The sequence below is a fragment of the Oncorhynchus mykiss genome, chromosome Y (assembly GCF_013265735.2).
Source record: "Oncorhynchus mykiss isolate Arlee chromosome Y, USDA_OmykA_1.1, whole genome shotgun sequence".
Classification (NCBI taxonomy): Eukaryota; Metazoa; Chordata; class Actinopteri; order Salmoniformes; family Salmonidae; genus Oncorhynchus; species Oncorhynchus mykiss.
The window spans coordinates 29,789,348-29,812,400 of record NC_048593.1 but is presented as its reverse complement, the minus strand read 5'-3'; the positions used below and the strand labels follow the sequence as shown (position 1 = coordinate 29,812,400).

Sequence of the window (23,053 nt, the reverse complement as noted above, 5' to 3'; positions counted from 1 at the left end):
CTACAATCATTAGTCACTGATGGAAAATAGGAGGTTGTTGGTTGTATTTTCCCCAAGCTGTCCTCTTATCTCTTTATAACATGCATACTACACAGACACGGGCTAAAACACACATAGGAAACACGCATAGGAAACACACACACACACACACACACACCACACACCACACAGACACTCATAGGAAACCCACACCGCAGTCAATGCAGGGTCACTGCAGTACACTTCCCCATTATCCCTGTGACTGTGGCACATGTCCAAATTGAACGCTGTTAGCCCATCTCCCTTCACAAATTCTCTCATCCCACTCCAAACTACTTTCCCTTTCATCCTTTTGTTTTCATTTTCATTGAGTAACTCTGTTAACCTTTCTGATCTCCCCATCCCGGATCCGGGTTCGTGAATACAGACTCAAGCTCATTACCATAACGCAACGTTAACTATTCATGAAAATCGCAAATGAAATGAAATAAATATGCTAGCTCTCAAGCTTAGCCTTTTGTTAACAACACTGTCATCTCAGATTTTCAAAATATGCTTCTCAACCATTGCAAAACAAGCATTTGTGTAACAGTATTGATGGCTAACGTAGCATTTAGCATTAGCATTCAGCTGGCAACATTTACACAAAAAAACAGAAAAGCATTCAAAAAAATCATTTACCTTTGAAGAACTTCAGATGTTTTCAATGAGGAGACTCTCAGATAACAAATGTTCAGTTTTTCCTGAAAGATTATTTGTTTAGGACAAATCGCTCCGTTTTCTGCGTCACGTTTAGCTATGAAAAAACCCCTGTATCCAGGATTGTGTAAATCTATCAGCAAGCTCATTAGCATAACACAACGTTAACTATTTATGAAAATCGCAAATGAAATAAATATGCCATCTCTCAAGCTTAGCCTTTTGTAAACAACACTGTCATCTCAGATTTTCAAAATATGCTTCTCAACCATAGGAAAACAATAATTTGTGTAAAAGTAGCTAGCTAGAGTTAGCATTTCGCGTTAGCATTTAGCATTAGCATTAGCGTTAGCATCCAGCACGCAACATTAACAAAAACATAAAAGCCTTCAAATAAAATAATTTACCTTTGAAGAACTTCTGATGTTTTCAATGAGGATACTCTCAGTTAGATAGCAGATGCTCAGTTTTTCCAAAAAGATTCCTTGTGTATTAGAAATAGCTCCGTTTTTATACATCACATTTGGCTACCAAAAAAAATCCATAAATTCAGTCCTCAAAACGCAAACTTTTTTCCAAATTAACTCCATAATATCGACTGAAAACATGGCAAACGTTGTTTAGAATCAATCATCAAGGTGTTTTTCACATATCTCTTCATTGATACATCGTTCTTGGACACATGCTTTCTCCCCTGAATCAAATGGTAAAGTAGAAGCAGCTGGCAATTGCGCACCGAATTCGACGCAGGACACCAGGCGGACACTTGGAAAATGTAGTCTCTTATGGTCAATCTTCCAATGATATGCCTACAAATACGTCACAATGCTGCTAAGACCTTGGGCGAACGACAGAAAGTGTAGGCTCATTCGTTGCGCAATCACAGCCATATAAGGAGAGAATGGAAAACAGAGCTTCAGAAATTCTGCTAATTCCTGGGTGATGCATCATCTTGGTTTCGCCTGTAGAATGAGTTCTGGGGCACTTACAGACAAAATCTTTGCAGATTCTGAAACTTCAGAATGTTTTCTTTCCAAAACTGTCAAGAATATGCATAGTCGAGCATCTTTTCGTGACAAAATATCGCGCTTAAAACGGGAACGTTTTTTATCCAAAAATGAAATAGCGCCCCTAGAGCTCTAACTGGTTAACAGAATGGCTTTGTTGGACATTATTTCTTTGCCCAAACCTAGCTGAAATTCCAGATGTCTGATTTTAAAACTAGGCTACAGCATCCATTTAGTCACCATTAGACTTTCCACATTTAAGACTGAATATGTTTGTAGGTGCAACAGTTTGTATTAAATTTGTCACTCACATGCTCATTTCTGTCCAATAAGCACCAACGATGTTGTAGAATTTCCGACAATGCTAACATCTTTTCAGACACATCTGAGTTCTAAAACTGGACCTAAGCAATTGAGTTGCGCATTAACAGTGCAAGTAGCTAGTTAACACCAGTCGGATGAGAGGCAAGCTACATGCAAAGGAATCTTAACTATATTTTGCTATGGCAGGTTTTTCACATGGCTGAAGTCTTTTGTGTAAACTGTTGGTCTTTGACACTTGCGTGTAATAAGCACAAAAAGCATAGCAAACGTCCTTGGCTTATATTGCCAGTTGGCTAGCCAACTAACTTTAGCCAGTAACGTTAGCTAGCACCAAGGCTGTAATGTTAGCTGAATGGACGGCTCATGCACCGGCACAATATAGCTATCCCGCATTCTTCCACAAACAAATCACAGCTAGCTAAGTAAAGCTCCTAGTCAATGCGCAACTTTGGAAAACTGCCACGCATTATGCATGCAATGGTTAAAGTTCAATCAGTACTGAGTGAATGAAGAACAAGTGTCCTGTCATCACCAGACTGTCAGTTTTAAATAGTGTCAAGATAATGTGTTCATGACAGGGTTTGTAGTGTTTTAGATGGTAGACGGCAAACCGGATATCATTGTTTTCAATGCGAGCACAATGGTAAATGCCTTTGAGGTCAGCCACCATGGTAGGCGGAGTTCAAATATTTCCACTTTTGCTGTCTGCCATAGTGTTGTTTTCTACCAGATGTTGATTGGTTTGTTTACTGAAATAACCATAGCAATGCATACTGGCTTGCTTTTGACGTCAGTTTTTCATGCTTTCTTGTCTTTTCATGCTTTTCTTGTCTTTTCCTTCGTCTAAATGCAGCATAACATGGAACCCAAACAGACTGCGCATGTGCGCCATCGTGCATAAATGTATTTTGTCCCCCCACACCAAACGCGATCACGACACGCAGGTTAAAATATCAAAACAAACTCTGAACCAATTATATTCATTTGGGGACAGGTCGAAGCATTAAACATGTATGGCAATTTAGCTAGCTTGCTGTTAGCTAATTTGTCCTGGGATATAAACATTGAGTTGTTATTTTACGTGAAATGCACAAGGTCCTCTAATCCAACAATTAATTCACACCTAAAATGGTCAACTGACTCGTTTCTAGTCATCTCCTTTTTCCAGGCTTTTTCTTCTCTGGACTTTATAATGCAATTGGCAACTTTCACAAATTAGGTGCGTTACTGCCACTGACCTCGTTCGTCTTTCAGTGGGTACCTGCTTCTATAAACCAATGAGGAGATGGGAGAGGTAGGACTTACAGCGCAATATGCGTCAGAACTAACTTCTAATTTAGCACTTGGCATTGCAGACTCTTATTGGCACGCGCAATAATTGAATAACATAGATTTCTACATTTTATTTTGCAACACTCGCACATGCGACGCGAGCGGTGTAGTCAGCCTGTAAGCGTTAACATTACAGCCATGGAATCTGAACGGTTACCACAGCCACAAAGTCAAAATGGGTTGTTGTAAAAATTCATAAGTATTAGCTTTTTGGTTTTAATTTATGGTTGGGGCTAGGCATAAAGTAACCTGTGTGGTTAGATTTAAAATCAGATTTTAAGATGCGAAATGGTAGAAATAGGCAGGGTTTTAACCATTTCTCTTTCGTGTATAGTTTTGACACCCCGGTCCCAACTTGTGCGCACAGACACACACATGGTGTGTGCTTATTAGGTGGCTCTTCAGAGCATTGCTTAGTTGCAATGGACAGGGACTGTTGTGTGTTCTAGTGTGCGCGTCTTGCCAACAGTGTGTGATTGCGACCCGCAATTCAGACCTCGAGCATTCCATTGGGTTCCTAATAGTTAACTAGCTAGCACAGTGTCCTTTTCTCCTGCATGCCAACCACCTGCAAAGTACGCTGTCTACTGGTGTGCGAGCTAGCTAACAATTCCGCCTGCTGTGTACTGAAGTCCTACTTAGCTAGCTAGCAACCAGTTCACAGAACTGCAGGAAAACGGTACCCGACAGGCTGGGGTGAAGGACACTGTCTACTGTTGTCCTAGCTAGCTACCAACCAGCGTTGTTGCCCCCGCCTTTTCTTCTGTGGAGTTTATCGTCAGTTGGCATCCAACGTTATGGTGAATTACCATCTACTTTACTGTAGTGCTCCTGTCTGTGCACCGGAGTCCTAGCTTAAAAAATGACCAATAGAAGTATAAAGAATTCCCAGATGCACTCCACCCCTACGGTACATCCCAGGGACACGCTGCTTTGTGGCAGGGTGGTGGATTGTGTTCCCTGAAATGCGTACACCAGCTGATTGATGGAGCACAAGGCCCTCTCTGTACTAGTTTATCTTCTGGAACATCCAGCTCCTACGCTGTGCGATATCAGAGAAGACCACCGTTTTCCCGGGAAACCTTTTGGATGACCAAATCTGTGTATCTGCCACACCGGTGCCGTCCCCTAGGTGTATCCCAAGTCGTTTCCATCGAGTGGGTGAATAGGATGTCATGGGGAGAAGTAGCACAGGCACTCTGCTGGCGCAGAACACAGAGCGGTTTGTGCCACTTCATGCCTTGCTCTCAGAGCCACCTAATGTGACCGTCAATAATGTATGTAAATGGTTGATGGGTAGGCTACATATTGATTATTTTTTATTTTCCAGGAGCTTGCTCGATTTGTCTTTTTTTCCAGTTAACTCCATTGGCTTAAATGGATTTCTGGTTTTTCGCATCCCTCTGCAAAATCTGCTTTTTTAATATTAAATAAATATGAATTACTACACTATTTCTGTTGCCATTTGTCATTTTGTATTTTTACTTATGTATTGCTGTGTTATAATGGAATCACCTTCCGATGTAAAAACCATGGATAGTCAAAACAATTTTTTTTTTAAGTGAGAAGTACTCATCAGTCTAAAACAAAATAGGAAATTCACATGAGCACCACAATGCCTACTCCACCCATGCTCTACCAAGGTTTTTCAGCACACAGCTTTGACTTCCTACAACAGCTTTGTTGGTCTATTGTACTTCAAACAACGTGTATGCAGGTTGCTTAGGATTCAAACCTACTCAAACAGCCTAATTCTTCAGTGGAATAACTTTAGTGTCCTGCTATTAAAATGTTTATAAATTGGGTGGTTCAAACCCTCAATGATTGTCTGAAAGTCGTGGTGTATCAGACCACGGGAATGACAAATGACTTTTTACTATTCTAATTGCCTTGGTAACCAGTTTATAAAAGCAATAAGGCACTTCAGGGGTTTGTGTGATATGGCCAATATACTATGGCTAATGGCAGTATCCAGGCACTGCGTTGCGTTGTGCATTGGAACAGCCATATACCACACCCCTCCGTGCTTAATGCTTAAATATACACTGAGCCAACAAAATAAAAAAACGTAATATTGAGTTGCACCCCCGTTTTTAATAAATTAGCAAACATTTCTAAACCTTTTTATGTTTTGTCATTATGGTGCATTGTGTGTAAATTTAAACCATTTTAGAATAAGGCTGTAACGTAACAATGTGGAAAGTCAAGGGGTCGGAATACTTTCCAAATGCACTGTATTTAGATGTTCTAGCCTACCTCTTTCCAGTAATGAATTCAATGCAGTATTAGCTTTATTTAATTGCGCGTAATGCATAATAAGCTTAACTTATATCCTCTCGTGCAAGCACCTGTGCTCTGCTGGCCTCTTTAACAAATGCTCCTTAGCTCTTGGAGTCCCATGCAGAAAATCTAGACTAGCTTGCTGGACATGATTTTTCTTATACCAATAGACCATTCGAAGAGGGACGCAAGCTCTTTTTTTCCCCCCAATGTTAAATACAGCAGCCCAATAAAACTCAGGTTAAAAGGAGTGAACCCGTGATGGCGGTAGGGTATAGCAGTTATTTATTTAGACCCATAACCATTCAATCTTCCTGAAAAGAAGTGAAAGTCTTCTGCATCTAGTTCTAGTCCTATATTATTCAAGGATGTCATTCAAATTAAGATGAGGACAAACATATTTAACTTCTAGAAGCGAGGAATGAATGAAGCAACAATGGAGAGAACGAGGAAGGCTAAAAACATTAGGGGAAATATTATGTGTGTGCGTCAGCCTACTAATTATACCATTAGGCCCTATTATATTTCAATTTTGCTAACCTATACTTGTGACTTTGTAGGCCTCGTGCTTCACCAGAATCGCATGGTCTCTTCTGCTTTGTCATAGTTTGAACCATGTGTGTAATTCCAGTCCCTATAATACAGTTCACACTCAGATTAGCCTACTGGAGCTAGTTTAATTTTTTTACCCAAGAGGGCATAATATACAAAGGATTTTTCAGCCATAAACGTTGCTGACCGGTGTATACAATATCATTTTGTCCTGGGATTCAGAATGGAATGCACACTTCCACGAAGGATATATCATCGAAGAGATATGTGAAAAACACCTTGAGGATTGGTTCTAAACAACGTTTGCCATGTTTCAGTCGATATTATGGAGTTAATTTGGAAAAAAGTTCGGCGTAATTGATGACTGGATTTTCGTTTTTTTTTTGTAGCCAAACGTGACGCACCAAACGGAGCCATTTCTCCTAAACAAATAATATTTCAGGAAAAACTGAACATTTGCTATCTAACAGTCTCCTAATTGAAAACATCTGAAGTTCTTCAAAGGTAAATGATTTTATTTGAATGCTTTTCTGGTTTTTGAAAGTGTTGCCTGCTAAATGCTAATGATAATGCTAACGCTAAATGCTACGCTAGCTAGCTACTGTAACACAAATTATTGTTTTCCTATGGTTGAGAAGCATATTTTGAAAATCTGAGATGACAGTGTTGTTAACAAAAGGCTAAGCTTGAGAGCTAGCATATTTATTTCATTTCATTTGCGATTTTCATGAATAGTTAACGTTGCGTAATGGTAATGAGCTTGAGTCTGTATTCACGATCCGGGATGGGTAGATCAGAGAGGTTAAATTGTTTAACTTAGGTCAAATATTTCTGGTAGCCTTCCACAAGCTTCCCACAATAAGTTGGGGGAATTTTGGCCCATTCCTCCTGTTGGCCTCCTTGCTCGCACTCACCTTTTCAGTTCTGCCCACAAATTTTCTATAGGATTGAGGTCAGGGCTTTGTGATGGCCACTCCAATACCTAGACTTTGTTGTCCTTAAGCCATTTTGCCACAACTTTGGAAGTATGCTTGGGGTCATTGTACATTTGGAGACCCATTTGCGACCAAGGTTTAACTTCCTGACTGATGTCTTGATTTTGCGTCAATATATCCACATAATTGTCCTCTCTCATGATGCCATCTATTTTATGAAGTGCACCAGTCCCTCCTGCAGCAAAGCACCCCCACAACATGATGTTTCCACCCCCATGCTTCACGGTTGGGATGGTGTTCTTCGGCTTGCAGGCCTCCCCCTTTTTCCTCCGAACATAACGATGGTCATTATAGCCAAACAGTTCTATTTTTGTTTCATCAGACCAGAGGACATTTCTCCAAAAAGTACGATCTTTGTCCTCACATGTGCAAACCGTGGTCTGGCTTTTTTATGGCGCTTTTGGAGCAGTGGCTTCTTCCTTGCTGAGCGGTCTTTCAGGTTATGTCGATATAGGACTCGTTTTACTGTGGATACAGATACCTTTGTGCCCGTTTCTTCCAGCATCTTCACAAGGTCCTTTGCTGTTGTTCTGGGATTGATTTGCACTTTTCGCACAAGTATGTTAATCTCTAGGAGACATAATGAGTCTCCTTCCTGAGCGGTATGACGGCTGCGTGGACCTATGGTGTTTATACTTGCTCACTATTGTTTGTACAGATGAATGTGGTACCTTTTTTTTTTTAGGCATTTTGGAAATTGCTCCCAAGGCTGAACCAGACTTGTGGGGGTCTACAATTGTTTGTTTTTTTCTGAGGTCTTGGCTGATTTCTTTTGATTTTCCCATGATGTCAAGCAACGAGGCACTGAGTTTGAAGGTAAGCCTTGAAATACATCCACAGGTACACCTCCCAGTGACTCAAATGATGTCTATCAGAAGCTTCTAAAGCCATGATATCATTTTCTGGAATTTTCTAAGCTGTTTAACCTGTTGCGACGAGCAAACCCGTATCATTTACCTTTGAAGAACTTCGGATGTTTTCAATGAGGAGATTCTGTTAGATAGCAAATGTTCAGTTTTTCCAAAAATATTATTTGTGTAGGAGAAATCGCTCCGTTTTGTTCATCACGTTTGGCTGAGAAAAAAACCCGAAAATTCAGTCATTACAACGGCAAACTTTTTTCCAATTTAACTCAATAATATCGACAAACATGGCAAACGTTGTTTAGAATCAATCCTCAAGGTGTTTTCACATATCTATTCGATGATAAATCACTCGAGGCAGTTTGGTTTCTCCTCTGAACCAAATTGAAAAATGCACGCACCTGGAGATTACGCAATAGTTTCGACGGAGGACACTTACCTGGTAAATGTAGTCTCTTATGGTCAATTTTCTAATGATATGCCTACAAATACGTCACAATGCTGCAAACACCTTGGGGAAACGACAGAAAGTGTAGGCTCATTCCTTGCGCATTCACAGCCATATAAGGAGACATTGGAACACAGCGCATTCATAATCTGGCTCACTTCCTGTATGAAATTTCATCTTGGTTTTGCCTGTAGCATTAGTTCTGTGGCACTCACAGAAAATATCTTTGCAGTTTTGGAAACGTCAGTGTTTTCTTTCCAAAGCTGTCAATTATATGCATAGTCAAGCATCTTTTCGTGACAAAATATCTTGTTTAAAACGGGAACGTTTTTCATCCAAAAATGAAATACTGCCCCCAGAGGTTCAAGAGGTTAAAGGCACAGTCAATTTAGTGTCATGCACAAAGTAGATGTCCTAACCGACTTGCCAAAACTATAGTTTGTTAACAAGAAATTTGGAGTGACTCCAACCTCAATGGTCATTATGTTAACCTGACTTCAACTGTAAATGACTCATCAGGCTCAAGTAGAATCAAGTTTTGAGTTTTCATGCTGATCAAAGCTCTAATCAACTCCAGACATTTATGTTTTATAATTCTTTTGAATGACACTTCCGGGTTTCTGTGGGAAATACCGGGTTACCAAGGAGAATAGTGATTTATTTTCGAGATGGGACTTATTATTTTATATTTACAGTACCAGTCAAGTTTGGACACTTGGGTTTTTCTTAATTTTTTTTACTATTTTCTACTTTGTAGAATAATAGTGAAGACATCAAAACTATGAAATAACACATAGTGAATCATGTAATACCCAAAAAAGTGTTAAACAACTCTGTTTGAGATTCTTCAAAGTAGCCACCCTTTGCCTTCATTACATCTTTGCACACCCTTGGCATTCTCTCAACCAGCTTCACCTGGAATAATTTTCCTACAGTCTTGAAGGAATTCTCACATATGCTGAGGACTTGTCTGCTTTTCATTCACACTCTGCTGTCCAACTCATCCCAAACCATCTCAATTGTGTGGAGGTCAGGTGACTGGAGGTCAGGTGACTGGAGGTCAGGTGACTGGAGGTCAGGTGACTGGAGGTCAGGTGACTGGAGGCCAGGGTATCTGATGGAGCACTCATCACTTGCCTTGGTCAAATAGCCTTTACACAGCCTGGAGGTGTTTTACAGTAGTTCTATTTTTGTTGTTGTACTCCTGTCCTTCCTCTCCCATTTATTTCTGATGTCCATCCGGTTTAATTTCTATTTGCCATATCTTTCAAACTGTGTGCTTTCTCAAAAGTTTTTAACCCATATGTGTTTTACATTAGTTATCTTGTTATTATGGTGGAGAGTAGGCATTGTGGTACTGATGAATTTCCTTTTTCATCCTCATACCGATGCCTACATCTCACTTAAAACAGTTATTTTTTGTTGTAGTGTGTTATCTGCCTCAAAGTGATACTTGTCTCATTTGCCCTGGCTCAAACCTGGCAAGGGCAGTTAATAATCTCAAGTCTTCTGACTATGTATTTGTCCACTAGTTCAGCTCCATGGCTGCTTTACAATTCTGTTAATCATAATACTATGGCCTTCTGGACTAGGCTATATGGAAAAAAGAGTAGGCTATTTAGCTACCTTTCTTTTAGGGTGCTAGAGTGAGGACTTTAACAAATAAGTGCGCTGCTATTTTGCCTCAGGGTTACAGTAGTGAATCTAGGTTACTACTTTATCTGTGAAGGTACGGCAGGTGAATTGGGTGATGTCCTTGCCACTCTAGCATGTCCTGCAAGGTTCACTTAGACAGACCGTTCATTATTTACTGTATACATGCTCAAGGTCCTCCTCGGTGACTCCCAAGGTTTCTCCCGGTTTCGGGTGTCACGGGCATTCTCTCTCACGCTTAGACAATTCCTGGCAAATTAAGGCTGGTAATAAAGGGGTTGCTGTGTCTGCTGTCAGCAAGTGAGTTGGAAGAGATTTGAACCCATGTGGTTAACCAGTGACCACAAACACCTTATGCAACGTGGCTGGTTCCTTAACCTTAAAGGAGAAAGTGTTCATGTCCACCTCCCTATGCCTGTTTCTTTTATATTTCTGAAATGTATTAAGTTCAGTTTTTTTAGTTTGTTGAACGAATGCATACATTCACACACATCCCACAATGAATCATTTGACCTCAGGCCATACAGGATACCAACATGTTCCATCAAAAACAGGCCCTGTGCCAACAAATAAGTAATTATCCATTGTATTGTGGAATTGTAATTTCCATTCCATGAACATATTCCTAGATCCTTCCTCTGTTCCAAGCCTTTCTATTAACTGGAGAGGGGATGCCATGCATATGACCCCCATTAGTGTGAAAAGCTAGCCATTTCCCAAGGGGACACAGAGGAGATAGTTATTAGATGTTATACTACCCAGTCTCCTGTTCTATCCACCAGGACATTGATAATGACCCTGCCTATTGTTAGGGGTGAAGGAGTTGAGCTGTTGGGGACCACCATGTACCAAATAACCAGTAATGTAACTCATGACAAGGCCAGCGGTGTTCATGACCTCATGACCAGCAAGTACACGTCAGTAGGACCACATAGTAGGAAGTGATGCCAGGCAGGGGGTGGTTAACTGTCAGTCTTTGAAAGCATTCTTTATCTCCCCCCCACATGGATCAGGTTTCACTAGCATGGTTTATTAAGTTCAGACATGATTTACACAGTTAATATCTAAGCCAAACTGATGGAATGCACTGACAATAGGTTATGAATGCGTGGATGTCTATCTGGACAGTATTTTGAGTAAGCTGTGTAGGTGCCTAGCAGCATGCCTGTTTGTATGCGCCTATCGGACAGACAGCTGAGTATGTCTCTTTCTGAGCCCTGCAAGGATTGTCTCAAATTTCTAACCTATGCTTCATATAGGTATGACGCAGACATTCTCCACCAGCTCAGCATACAGTGATCGTTCTCACCCTAGGCAGTGCCACATTCTCTATTATTACATGATTTTGAAATGAGAAATGATCTCCCCTAGTTTGGTATTGTTCTCAACTCCATGCGTGCGTTCATAGCAGATAGTTGCTGATATTTTTGGCCATATAGTGTATCTGCTATGTGGACACCGGCTCGTCGAACATCTCATTCCAAAATCATGGGCATTAATATGGAGTTGGTATTTGTATTTATTATGGATCCCCGTTAGCTGCTACCAAGGCAGCAACTACTCTTCCTAGGGTCCAGAAAAATGTAAGGCAGTTATAAATGTTTTAAAACATTACAATACATTCACAACATTAAGTGTGTGCCCAATATGTGTTCTTCACAGTCCCTGTTGTTCCTTAAGGTGTTTTAAAAAATATATATAATATTTTAAAAAATTACAAATATATATATATATATATATATATATATATTATTAAAAAATATATAATTTAAATCTCATTTTACTGCTTTGAGTTACTTGATGTGGAACAGAGTTCCATGTAGTACTGTGCACCTACCATAGTCTGCTCTGGACTTGTCATGTCTTGTGGGGTATGCATGAGTGCCTAAACTGTGTGCCAGTAGTTCTCTCCACCAATTTCAGCCAAGAGAGTTTGACATGCATATTATTGTTAGCTATCTGTGTACATCCAAGGTCCCTCCTTTGCTGCTATAACAGCCTCTGCTCTTCTGGGAAGACTTTCCACTAGATGTTGGAACATTGCAGTGGGTACTTGCTTGCTTTGGGTGGGCCTGACATACAGTTGATTGGCTGGTAAGAGGTAAGGTTGAATATTCAGAATGTTCTTTCTCTCTTGTGATTGAGCTCACCTTGAAGTGTTCAACTTTATTTCACCAGAGATTGATTGTTCAGTTACAATGTGGTGTGGCAACAATTAACCTTCAGGTTAAATGTGAAGAATTGTGACCTGCTGTGCTTTTTGATCTTCTCGGTGTAGATTTGACATCCCTGACTTTATTGCCAGTACATCCCTCCTTAAAGGGAGTAGAGATAAGTGGAGCTGTTCTCGTGGACTTTGCCAGGTAACGCCCTCATTGCCCTCAGATCGGTCCAGAGATCACACATCCTGCTGACGTTGGCACAAAACCCAGACTGACGGAAGAATACTTTCCTGTGATTCACTAAAGCCAACTTATTACTTACTGTGCTTATTATCCTAGTGAATAACAATCCTAACAAACTACTGTACTGTTTAATTGACTCTTGGCTCTGACAAAACAACTTAGATCCATACATACAGTTGTAGTCGGATGTTTACTTACACTTAGGTTGGAGTCATTAATTTTTCAACCACTCCACAAATTTCTTGTGAACAAACTATAGTTTTGGCAAGTCTGTTAGGACATCTACTTTGTGCATGACACAAGTCATTTTTCCAACAATTGTTTAGACAGATTATTTCACTTATTCACTATATCACAATTCCATTGGGTCAGAAGTCTACATGACTGTGCCTTTAACTTCATATGGCTGCAGGGGCAGTATTGAGTAGCTTGGATGAAAAGGTGCCCATTGTAAACGGCCAGCTCCTCAGTCTCAGTTGCTAATATATGCATATTATTATTATTATTATTATTATTATTATTATAATAATAATAATAATAATAATAATAATAATAATAATAATAATAATAATAATAATAATAATAATAATAATAATAATTAGTATTATTAGTAGTATTATTATTATTATTATTATTATTATTATTATTAGTATTAGTATTGGATAGAAATCACTCAAGTTTCCAAAACTGTCAAAATATTGTCTGTGTATAACAGAACTGATATTGCAGGCGAAACCCTGAGGAAAACCAAAACAGGAAGTGGCTTCTATTTTGAAAACTCCATGTTCCATAGCCTCCCTTTGCTGGATTTAAAGGGATATGAACAAGATACCTTTTCCTATCGCTTCCTCAAGGTGTCAACAGTCTTCAGACATGGTTTCAGGCTTTTATTTTGAAAAATGAGCCAGAACGATAACATCGCGTCAAGTGGTCACATGAGTTTTGCTTGCGCAACAGAATTTGGACAGCCATTGTTTTCCCCCCTCCTACTGTGAAAGACATTTGTGGTTGATATATTATCGATTATATATTTTAAAAACAACCTGAGGATTGATTATAAAAAATGTTTGACATGTTTCTGTGGACATTATTGAAACTATTTGGAATTTGTCTGCATTGTTGTGACCGCTCATTCCTGTGGATTTCTGAACATAACGCGACAAACAAACGGTGGTATTTTGGATATAAAAATCATCTTTATGGAACAAACGGAACATTTGTGTAACTGGGAGTCTCGTGAGTGAAAACATCCGAAGATCATCAAAGGTAAATAATTAATTTGATTGCTTTTCTGATTTTCGTGACCGAGCTACCTGATGCTAAGTGTACTTAATGTTTTATCGTGCGAGCGGTAAACTTACACAAACACTTGAATTGCTTTCGCTGTAAAGCATAATTTCAAAATCTGACACGACAGGTGGATTAACAAAAGGCTAAGCTGTGTTTTCCTATATTGCACTTGTGATTTTCATAAGTTAAACAGCTTTGGAAATTCCAGAAAAATATGTCATGGCTTTAGAAGCATCTGATAGGCTAATTGACGTCAATTGGAGGTGTACCTGTGGATGTATTTCAAGGCCTACCTTCTAATTCGGTGCCTCTTTTGCTTGACATCATGGGAAAATCTAAAGAAATCAGCCAAGACCTGTCTGGTTCATCCTTGGGCGCAATTTCCAAATGCCTGAAGGTACCACATTCATCTGTACAAACAATAGTGCGGAAGTATAAACACCATGGGACCACACAGCCGTCATACTGCTCAGGAAGGAGACGCGTTCTGTCTCCTACAGATGAATGTACTTTGGTGCGAAAAGTGCAAATCAATCCTAGAACAACAGCAAATGACCTTGTGAAGATGCTGGAGGAAACAGGAACAAAAGTATCTATATCCACAGCAAAACGAGTCCTATAGCGACATAACCTGAAAGGCCGCTCAGCAAGGAAGAAGCCACTGCTCCAAAAACGCCATATTACGGTTTGCAACTGCACATGGGGACAAAGATGGCCACCCCCGTGCTTCACGGTACAAGTACAATGTCATGTTGTGGGGGTGCTTTGCTGCAGGAGGGACTGGTGCACTTCACAAAATAGATGGCATCATGAGGCAGGAAAATTGTGGATATTTTGATGCAACATCTCCAGACATCAGTCAGGAAGTTAAAGCTTGGTTGCAAATGAGTTTTCCAAAGGAACAATGACCCCAAGCATACTTTTAAAGTTGTGGAAAAATGGCTTAAGGACAACAGTCTAGGTATTGGAGTGGCCATCACAAAGCCCTGACCTCAATCCCATAGAAAATCTGTGGGCAGAACTGAAAACGTGTGTGTGTGTGTGTGTGTGTGTAAGGAGGCCTACAAACCACACTCCGTTACAACTGGCTCTGTCAGGAGAAATGGGCCAAAAGTCACCCAACTTATTGTGGGAAGCTTGTGGAAGTCTACCTGAAAGGTTTGACCTAAGTTAAAACATTTAAAGGCAATGCTACCAAATACTAATTGAGTGTATGTAAACTTCTAACCCACTGGGAATGTCATGAAATAAATAAAAGCTGAAACTAATCATTCTCTCTTATTCTGACATTTCACATTCTTAAAATAATGTGGTGATCCTAACTGACCTAAGATGGGGAATATTTACTAGGATTAAATGTCAGCAATTGTGAAACGGAGTTTACATGTATTTGGCTACTTTGTGTGTGTGTGTGTAGACTTCGACTTCAACTGTACATACATACTAACACAACATTGAACAAATCTATAGACACCAATTACGTAAAGTGATATTAGTCGAGCACCAATCCTTCGACAGTGGAAGATCGGGCTCTACGTACACACAGGTCGACGCCTTTCAGGCTTCTCTTCTGGTTTAATCAGCAGAAATGTGATTTAATAAATAAATTACTTTTTACTAGGCTTTAAGTAAGTAGCCTAGCTATTGCATATAGAAGAACAGCTCTGCACCATTTTATAATGGATCTCTTTAATGTGTGTGCGAGAGAAATTATGAGATCGGATGAAGACAGCTGTTTCTCGCTGCTCAAATGGAACGCTGAGTCAGACTGTTCTCTGCATTGTACTTCCCAAGCACATTTTAAAAACTGTGGACGTTGATAGTAATTGTGGCCTTTCCCTTTAAACAGTTTTTCTCCAGCACAGCGTGCCAAGGCAGAGTCAGTGCCCTGCTGCCCTCTAGTTCAATTCAGAATGAACAAATAAATAACTGTTCTAAACAGAGGTGAGGAAGAGGTCTCTTTGTGGTCCCAGTGTCTCCCCGCTGCACAATTAATGCGCCAAAGGCTCTTTCCTGTTTGTCATTCAGGGGAGGATATTGTGTGGGGCGAAGTCAATCCTGTCGTAGAAATGGAGTGAATAGAATGGACTTCCCTTCATTTAAAAGATAAGTGTGAATGTCAAGTTTGATGGGAGAAATTTTAATGTATAAAGAGTCTGTTCTCATTCAGAACCAAGAATTTATTCTGATTTCCTTTTGAATGTTGATCGTAAACAAATGCTTAAACATGTTCTATTTTGGAGTGAGATGTATATTAATTACACACTTAATAAAAATATAAATGCAACATGTAATGTGTTGGTTTCATGAGCTGAAATAATATCCCAGAATCTTTCCATATGCACAAAAAGCTTATCTCAAATGTTTACATCCCTGTTAGAGAGCATTTCTCCTTTGCCAAGATAATCCATCCACCTGACAGGTGTGGCAGATGATTAAACCACATTACATAGGTGTACCTTGTGCTGGGGACAAAGGGCACTAAAATGTGCAGTTTTGTCACACACAACAATGCCACCGATGTCTCGTGTTTTGAGTGTGTGTGCGCGATTGGCGTACTGACTGCAGGAATGTCCATCAGAGCTGTGTATGGCGTTGTGTGGGAGAGCGGTTTGCTGATGTCAACGTTGTGAACAGAGTTCCCCAGGGTGGGATTATGGTATGGGCAGGCATTAGCTACGGACAATGAACACGATTGCATTTTATCGATGGCAATTTGAATGCACAGAGATACCATGATGAGATCCTGAGGCCCATTGTTGTGCCATCCATCTGCCGCCATCAACTCATATTTCAGCATAGTAATATACGGCCCCATGTCACAAGGATCTTCTCACAATTCCTGGAAGCTGAAGTCGTCCCAACTCTGCCATGGCCTGCATACTCACCAGATGTCATCCGTTGAGCATGTTTGGTATGCTCTGGATTGACGTGTACGACAACCTGTTCCAGTTCCCACGAATATCCAACAACTTCGCACAGCCATTGAAGAGGAGTGGGATAGCATTACACATGCCACAATCAACCAACCAATGCATATCTGTATTCCCGGTCATGTGAAATCCATAGATTGGGGCCTAATGCATTTCAATTGACTAATTTCCTTATGAACTGTAAATCTAAATAGTTGCATGTTTTATATTTTTGTTGTGTTTTATGTAGGCTAGACCTAGTGTTCAACATTGTGCTCCAGAAAACAACTATGAATAAGACCTGGCGCTTATCTTTTAGAACATGAGGGTGACATGTGAGCCCCAAATTCGCTTGCATCATCACATCAATTTCATAAGGCTTTACTAGGTGTGTCACGTACAATGAACTGGATTCTGCTTTATCCATTTCTATGCTCAGGAGGTCATGGGTGAAGGGTCAGTGTCGGTGTCACACTGAGAAGAGGGAGGAAGATGGAAATTTGAATGCAGGGTGGGTGTTTGGTTAAGGTTTTCCTGGCACAGGAAAAACACATTTTGTGTCTCATTGTGAAATATACCTGTTTTTGGCTCTGTAGCTGGGGGGTGTCTGTTGCTGTGTGGAGAGAGACCATGGAGACAGGATAAGCTGGAATCTGAGTTTGATTTGCATAGAGAAACAACCACACTCTTACTATGGTCTAGTCTAACGGTCACCCACCAAAAATGTTGTTCAGAAAATCACTGTATATGGTTAACATAGTTCCTTGGATCATAATTTTGATTAAAGATCTAAAACTATTGATGTTAAACTTACAAGTTTGATCTACGTAATGATGTTTCCTGGGTCACAGAATGCCTTTTCTGAAGCCTTTTTTTGGTGGGTGGCCCATGGACTACTAGGAGCAGCTCACACCAATTGAAATCAAATTGGTGTTGATTTATGTGAATATTTCCACTCCGTACATAATCAGATGCCATAAACTTATTGGACTGGAATTTGTTTGAACGCGTCTCACACAAGTTTCATATGATTTAAATCTGAACCTTTTTGATAAAAGGATTTAATTCACGTTGATGTTTTGAAGATTTCACACCCCTTTTTTATTTGAACAATTCTCTTTCCTCTCTTCAGGTTATGACTTTGCTGCAGTGCTGGAGTGGTTTGCAGAACGCGTTGACCGCATCATCCTGCTCTTCGACGCCCACAAGCTGGACATCTCAGATGAATTCTCTGAGGTGATCCGCGCCCTGAAGAACCATGAGGATAAGATGCGGGTGGTTCTGAACAAGGCTGACCAGATTGGCACGCAGCAGCTGATGAGGGTCTATGGCGCCCTCATGTGGTCTCTTGGTAAAATTGTTGGCACTCCAGAGGTGATCCGGGTGTATATCGGTTCTTTTTGGGCTCAGCCGCTCCTGGTCCCAGACAACCGGAAGCTTTTTGAGGCTGAGGAACAGGACCTTTTCAAGGATATTCAGGGGCTGCCTCGGAATGCTGCTCTGAGGAAGCTCAATGACCTCATCAAGCGGGCTCGCCTCGCCAAGGTAAGACCTAGGTCTCAAATGTTGGGGCTTGTTAACAGTAACATTAATCTCAGAAAGCAATTACTCTACTGCATTATTGTATCACCCTCATTGTGCTGAAATCAATTGATCAGTGGGTAGCTGTTTAGGTCCAGATGTGATTTAGTCTTCTCTCCCTCCAGGTCCACGCTTACATTATCAGCTCTCTAAAGAAGGAGATGCCCAATATGTTTGGGAAGGATAATAAGAAGAAGGAGCTGATCGCCAACCTGGGGGAGATCTACACGAGGATTGAGAAAGAGCACCAGATCTCACCTGGAGACTTCCCCAAACTAGCTAAGATGCAGGTACATAAATATACATTATTTTTCTAGTGGAGGTAGTACTTCTGTTAACCAAAGTGGCCATGTAAGTAATGATAGTGGTAGTAGTGATGAGCATTGCAGATACCTTTTTACTTGACTAGAATTCCCCTGACCTCTTCAACTTTATGAACACACAGGAGATCTTGGCAAACCAGGACTTCAGTAAGTTCCAGGTGGTGAAGCCCAAGCTGCTGGAGGCCGTTGAGGACATGCTAGCCAATGACATCGCCAAACTCATGACCCTCGTCCGCCAGGAGGAGGCAGCCATGCCCAGCCAGTCAGTCCAAGGTGGTGCCTTCGAGGGCACCATGAATGGGCCCTTCGGCCATGGCTACGGCGAGGGTGCAGGCGAGGGCATTGATGAGCTGGAGTGGGTAGTGGCACGAGACAAACCCACCTACGATGAGATCTTCTACACCCTGTCTCCTGTCAACGGCAAAGTGTCTGGTGCCATGGCCAAGAAGGAAATGGTGAAGTCCAAGCTGCCCAACACAGTGCTGGGGAAGATCTGGAAGCTGGCCGATGTAGACAAGGACGGTTTCCTGGACGACGAAGAGTTTTCCCTTGCCAATCACTTGATCAAGGTGAAGCTTGAGGGTCACGAGCTTCCCACTGACCTGCCAGAACACCTTATCCCCCCCTCCAAAAGGGGACTGTAGAATTGGAAATCTGTCATATATGGCATTGGAATAGGCCTGAACAAGTAGAATGGTGCTTAGAGGTGTTTGGGAGAGCTGGGTGGGTGGATGGGATGAGCTAAAAGGTAAAGGGTTAGTATTTTTGGCCAGGGTAAATGTGACTGTTAAGTGGGTGTTCAATAGCAAACCGCCTAGATAAGGTGTTATGGGGTATGGGAATGTGACATAAATTGTGGTGTTGGGGTTAAAGTAATGTTAGCCTGTATATGACAATTGGCATAGTCCATTCAAAAATAGAAAAAGATAAATAAACATGTTTAACTTATTCATCACCTGTGAATCCCTGATCTTTATTATTACTTATATTTCTCATCATTATCATAAGGCCTTTGATGTCATTTGTGCTCACAGTACATGCTCACAGTACAATCGCATTTAAATTTTCCTCATTGGGCCATGTCCAAAAGTTAATTCAATTTATTCCTTTGATTAAAAAATGTCTCGTATAAGAGGGTTTGTATACTTATACAGGTCACTCAACAAATCAAACGATTAAAGAAATAAGGGACGCTCATAACAAATATATGCTGGGGGAAATTATATTTAATCCTTGTCTTCCATTAAGTTCGATATGATTTGTCTGAGTTTAGTCAATTTATTCTACTTACAAACATTTAATCAAAATATGATATAATTTCTAATCAAAACAATGTGTATGTTTAGCTTTTCTAAAGCCATTATAAAGCAAAGTGTTCTTTGAGTCTGAAAACAAGCGTTGCAGAAGTACAAATATAGGGCTACCTGTTAGCAGGGCAAATATTGGTCACCCCATAATGAATGATAACAATAGACAAGGTATTAGTGTTCTTCCCAGCATGCCAAACACTTCTGCTTTGTTCTCTTGTGTAGACTCAACTGACATGCAGATGGTACATCAACCTTACATTATCTGAACTTCTCATTATTGAATAATAAGTTCAGATTGTTGTGCCTCATATTGTCACGGACTTGTAGATGTATTAGATCACAGACAAACGTTTGTCTTGGACAACATGGCCTAGCTCCTGGTGTCTTTAACAGCTGTCTCCTGTAAACCATATTTTGTCCAATTATGAAATATGTGACATTTAAGCTACATTTTGCCATTTCAGTCAATTTATCATATGGATTTTTTTTTCTGATATTGTACCGATCTAGTTGGGCATACAGTATGCATTAACAAAATGTCTGATCAAATATATTTATGGAAAACCAATTAACTGATTTTAGGGGACAGACTAGCTTCAAAATCCCAGTTTGATCCCTGGCAGTCACATCTTTGGTTAGCCTTTAATGACAGTCGCTGTAGACGTTTTTGTAGAAGTGCCTCAACTTTACAGCTCTTAAATGTTCATATGTACATTGTTTTTAGTCTATTTTGAAATAAAATTGTATTATAATACATTAGTTTTTCATAGACTTTGTCTGTTTTGAAATGACTGGATAAAACATTGCTAAAATTGTCCTTGTTCATTCCAGTGCAGTAGTCCTTATAATTAACTATTTGAAAATGTACTAACTGTTCAAATGCATTATTAAAATACACTTTGTATAAATATGCTTTAATTTTGCCAAATGTTCACAGTGGGAACATGTGAGCTCATGCAGCCAATGTTAGCTTGTTGTAGTGATGCACGGTTTGACAGCGTCAGCATGCTTCAGTTCAGCTGGCGGCTAACCGAACAGGTTTGTTTGCATACTCCCTTGACCTTAACTTGAAAAAAAAGCTACAATAGTACAGTTTGTCCATTTTGATACTCTGTAGCCAGAATACACTTCCTCAAGGTAACTGAAATCTGTTACTAATTTGGAAGATGTCTTAGTTATTCAATTTTACATCAAACTAAGATGTTTGGTGCTGTATTTTAATGAAAAATGTGCACGAAGATGTGTTGTCTCTTCTATAGTATAATGGCATTTGCAAATAATTGGATGTGCAATCCACAACCTACTGTGCGGGTGGATAATAAGGATTCCAAAAAGGAAATAGTGTTGGGGGGGGGGTGTAAATATACAAATGTATTTTAAATTAACAAAATCGACCTGCTTTTTTGTAAAAAAAAACAACATTTCTAATCAGATCCTACACATGCTCAGAAGTCTCCTGTGAGGGCGGAACATTTCCTAGCGACAATAGTCCTTGCAGTGCTTCTGCTGTGAAGTCTTGGAGCACCAAAAACGTATCGGCTGCAGATCTGTCCACTTTCTTGGACTTCTTAGACACTTCACTTGATTGATTTAAAACATCAGCAACTGGTTGCAATGCATCCACCGCCATATCTTCTTCAACACTGTGGCCTCTTGCCCTTTCAACTCTTCACCGTCTCCACATTGAAGATCTGCTGTACAGCCCTGATCCTTGACACCTCAACCCCTTTCACTCTAACAGGGCACTCAAGACTTCCCAGAGTATGAACCCCACCACAGTGGCAACATGTTCTATTCAAAGATTCTTCAATACCATACTTCTGCCGTCTGCAAACATTTCACACGTGACCATATATTTTACAATTCCCACACTAGTGGTTTGAACACATCGTCTCCGTTCAGGTGGTTTCCTCAAACAGTATCTATAGGCGCTTCTCCTTTCTTCCATTTACCATAAGGTGCATTGACCACACCTGGGATTTTCTGAATAATGTACTAGTCATCTATAACGAGACTCCAGCTATAACAACTTTGGCAGGCGCTTTAACTACTCATAGAAAAGGTAGTCTGACAAGTACTCTGCAGGAAGGTCTGATTTCTCTAGTATTAGAACAAGACCCAGATGGCAAACATAAAGACTCAGTCTATCTAAAAAACTGGAGGCCCCTTACACTTCAATGTTGTGCGCGCAAAAGTACTAGCAAAATGCATAGCACTCAGAATTAAAAGAGTTTTACCAGGTATTGTTCATCCTGATCAGTTTTTTTACATGGACGATACATTGGAGATAATATACGACCACTACTAGAAATAATAGAACATCATGAAACATAAGAAGCCAGGAATGGTATTTATAGCGGACTTTGAAAAGGCATTTGATAAAGTAAGACTGGATTTTACTTATAAATGCCTGGATTTTTTTCAATTTCGGCAATTCCCTTATAAAATGGGTAAAAATCATGTATAGCAACCCCAGGTGTAAAATAGTAAATACCGGATACTTCTCAGAGAGTTTTGAATTGTCAAGAGGAGTTAAACAAGGGTGTCCACTGTCACCATATCTATTCATTATGGCCATCGAAATGCTAGTTATTAAAATCAGATCCAATAACAACGGAGGATTAGAAATCCAAGGCAAGGAGTCCATGTATGCCGATGACTCAAGTTTTATGTTAAGTCCGCAAGCTAGATCCTTGCAATGTCTTATTAAAGATCTAAACTTTTCTGTACTCTCTGGACTAAAATCTAATTATGATAAGTGTACAATATTACGTATTTTTTAAGGATCCAATACAACTTTTACATTACCCTGCAGCTTACCTATAAAATGGGCTGATGGTGAAGTAGGCATACTCAGTATTCATATCACAAAATATATAAATAAGCTCTCCACAATGAATTTCAATAGATAACTTGTAAAAATAGACAAGATCCTGCAACCTTAGAGGTATCTCAGTTTACTCACTTACTTATGGCGCTGCCATAAAACAACGCAAGATTCAAGACCGTGCTTTTCAGCTAAAATTATTATATTGAATTCTTACCACCAACAAAATGTTGAATATTTGGGGCATAAAATCATCGAAGCTCTGCATATTTT

The 23,053-nt window shown here is 40.1% G+C and overlaps 1 protein-coding gene across 1 annotated transcript in view; it reads left to right on the top strand.

The window, feature by feature from the left end:
• Window positions 1-20,861, top strand: part of LOC110509982 (EH domain-containing protein 1) — a 29,891-nt gene extending 9,030 nt beyond the window's left edge. Inside the window, exons 3-5 of the mRNA XM_021591238.2 lie at window positions 17,872-18,284; window positions 18,446-18,610; window positions 18,766-20,861. Of these exons, the coding sequence (XP_021446913.1) occupies window positions 17,872-18,284; window positions 18,446-18,610; window positions 18,766-19,287 (1,100 nt within the window). The 3' untranslated portion in view covers window positions 19,288-20,861. The remainder of the gene's footprint in view (window positions 1-17,871; window positions 18,285-18,445; window positions 18,611-18,765) is intronic.
• Window positions 20,862-23,053: the final 2,192 nt, after the last annotated feature.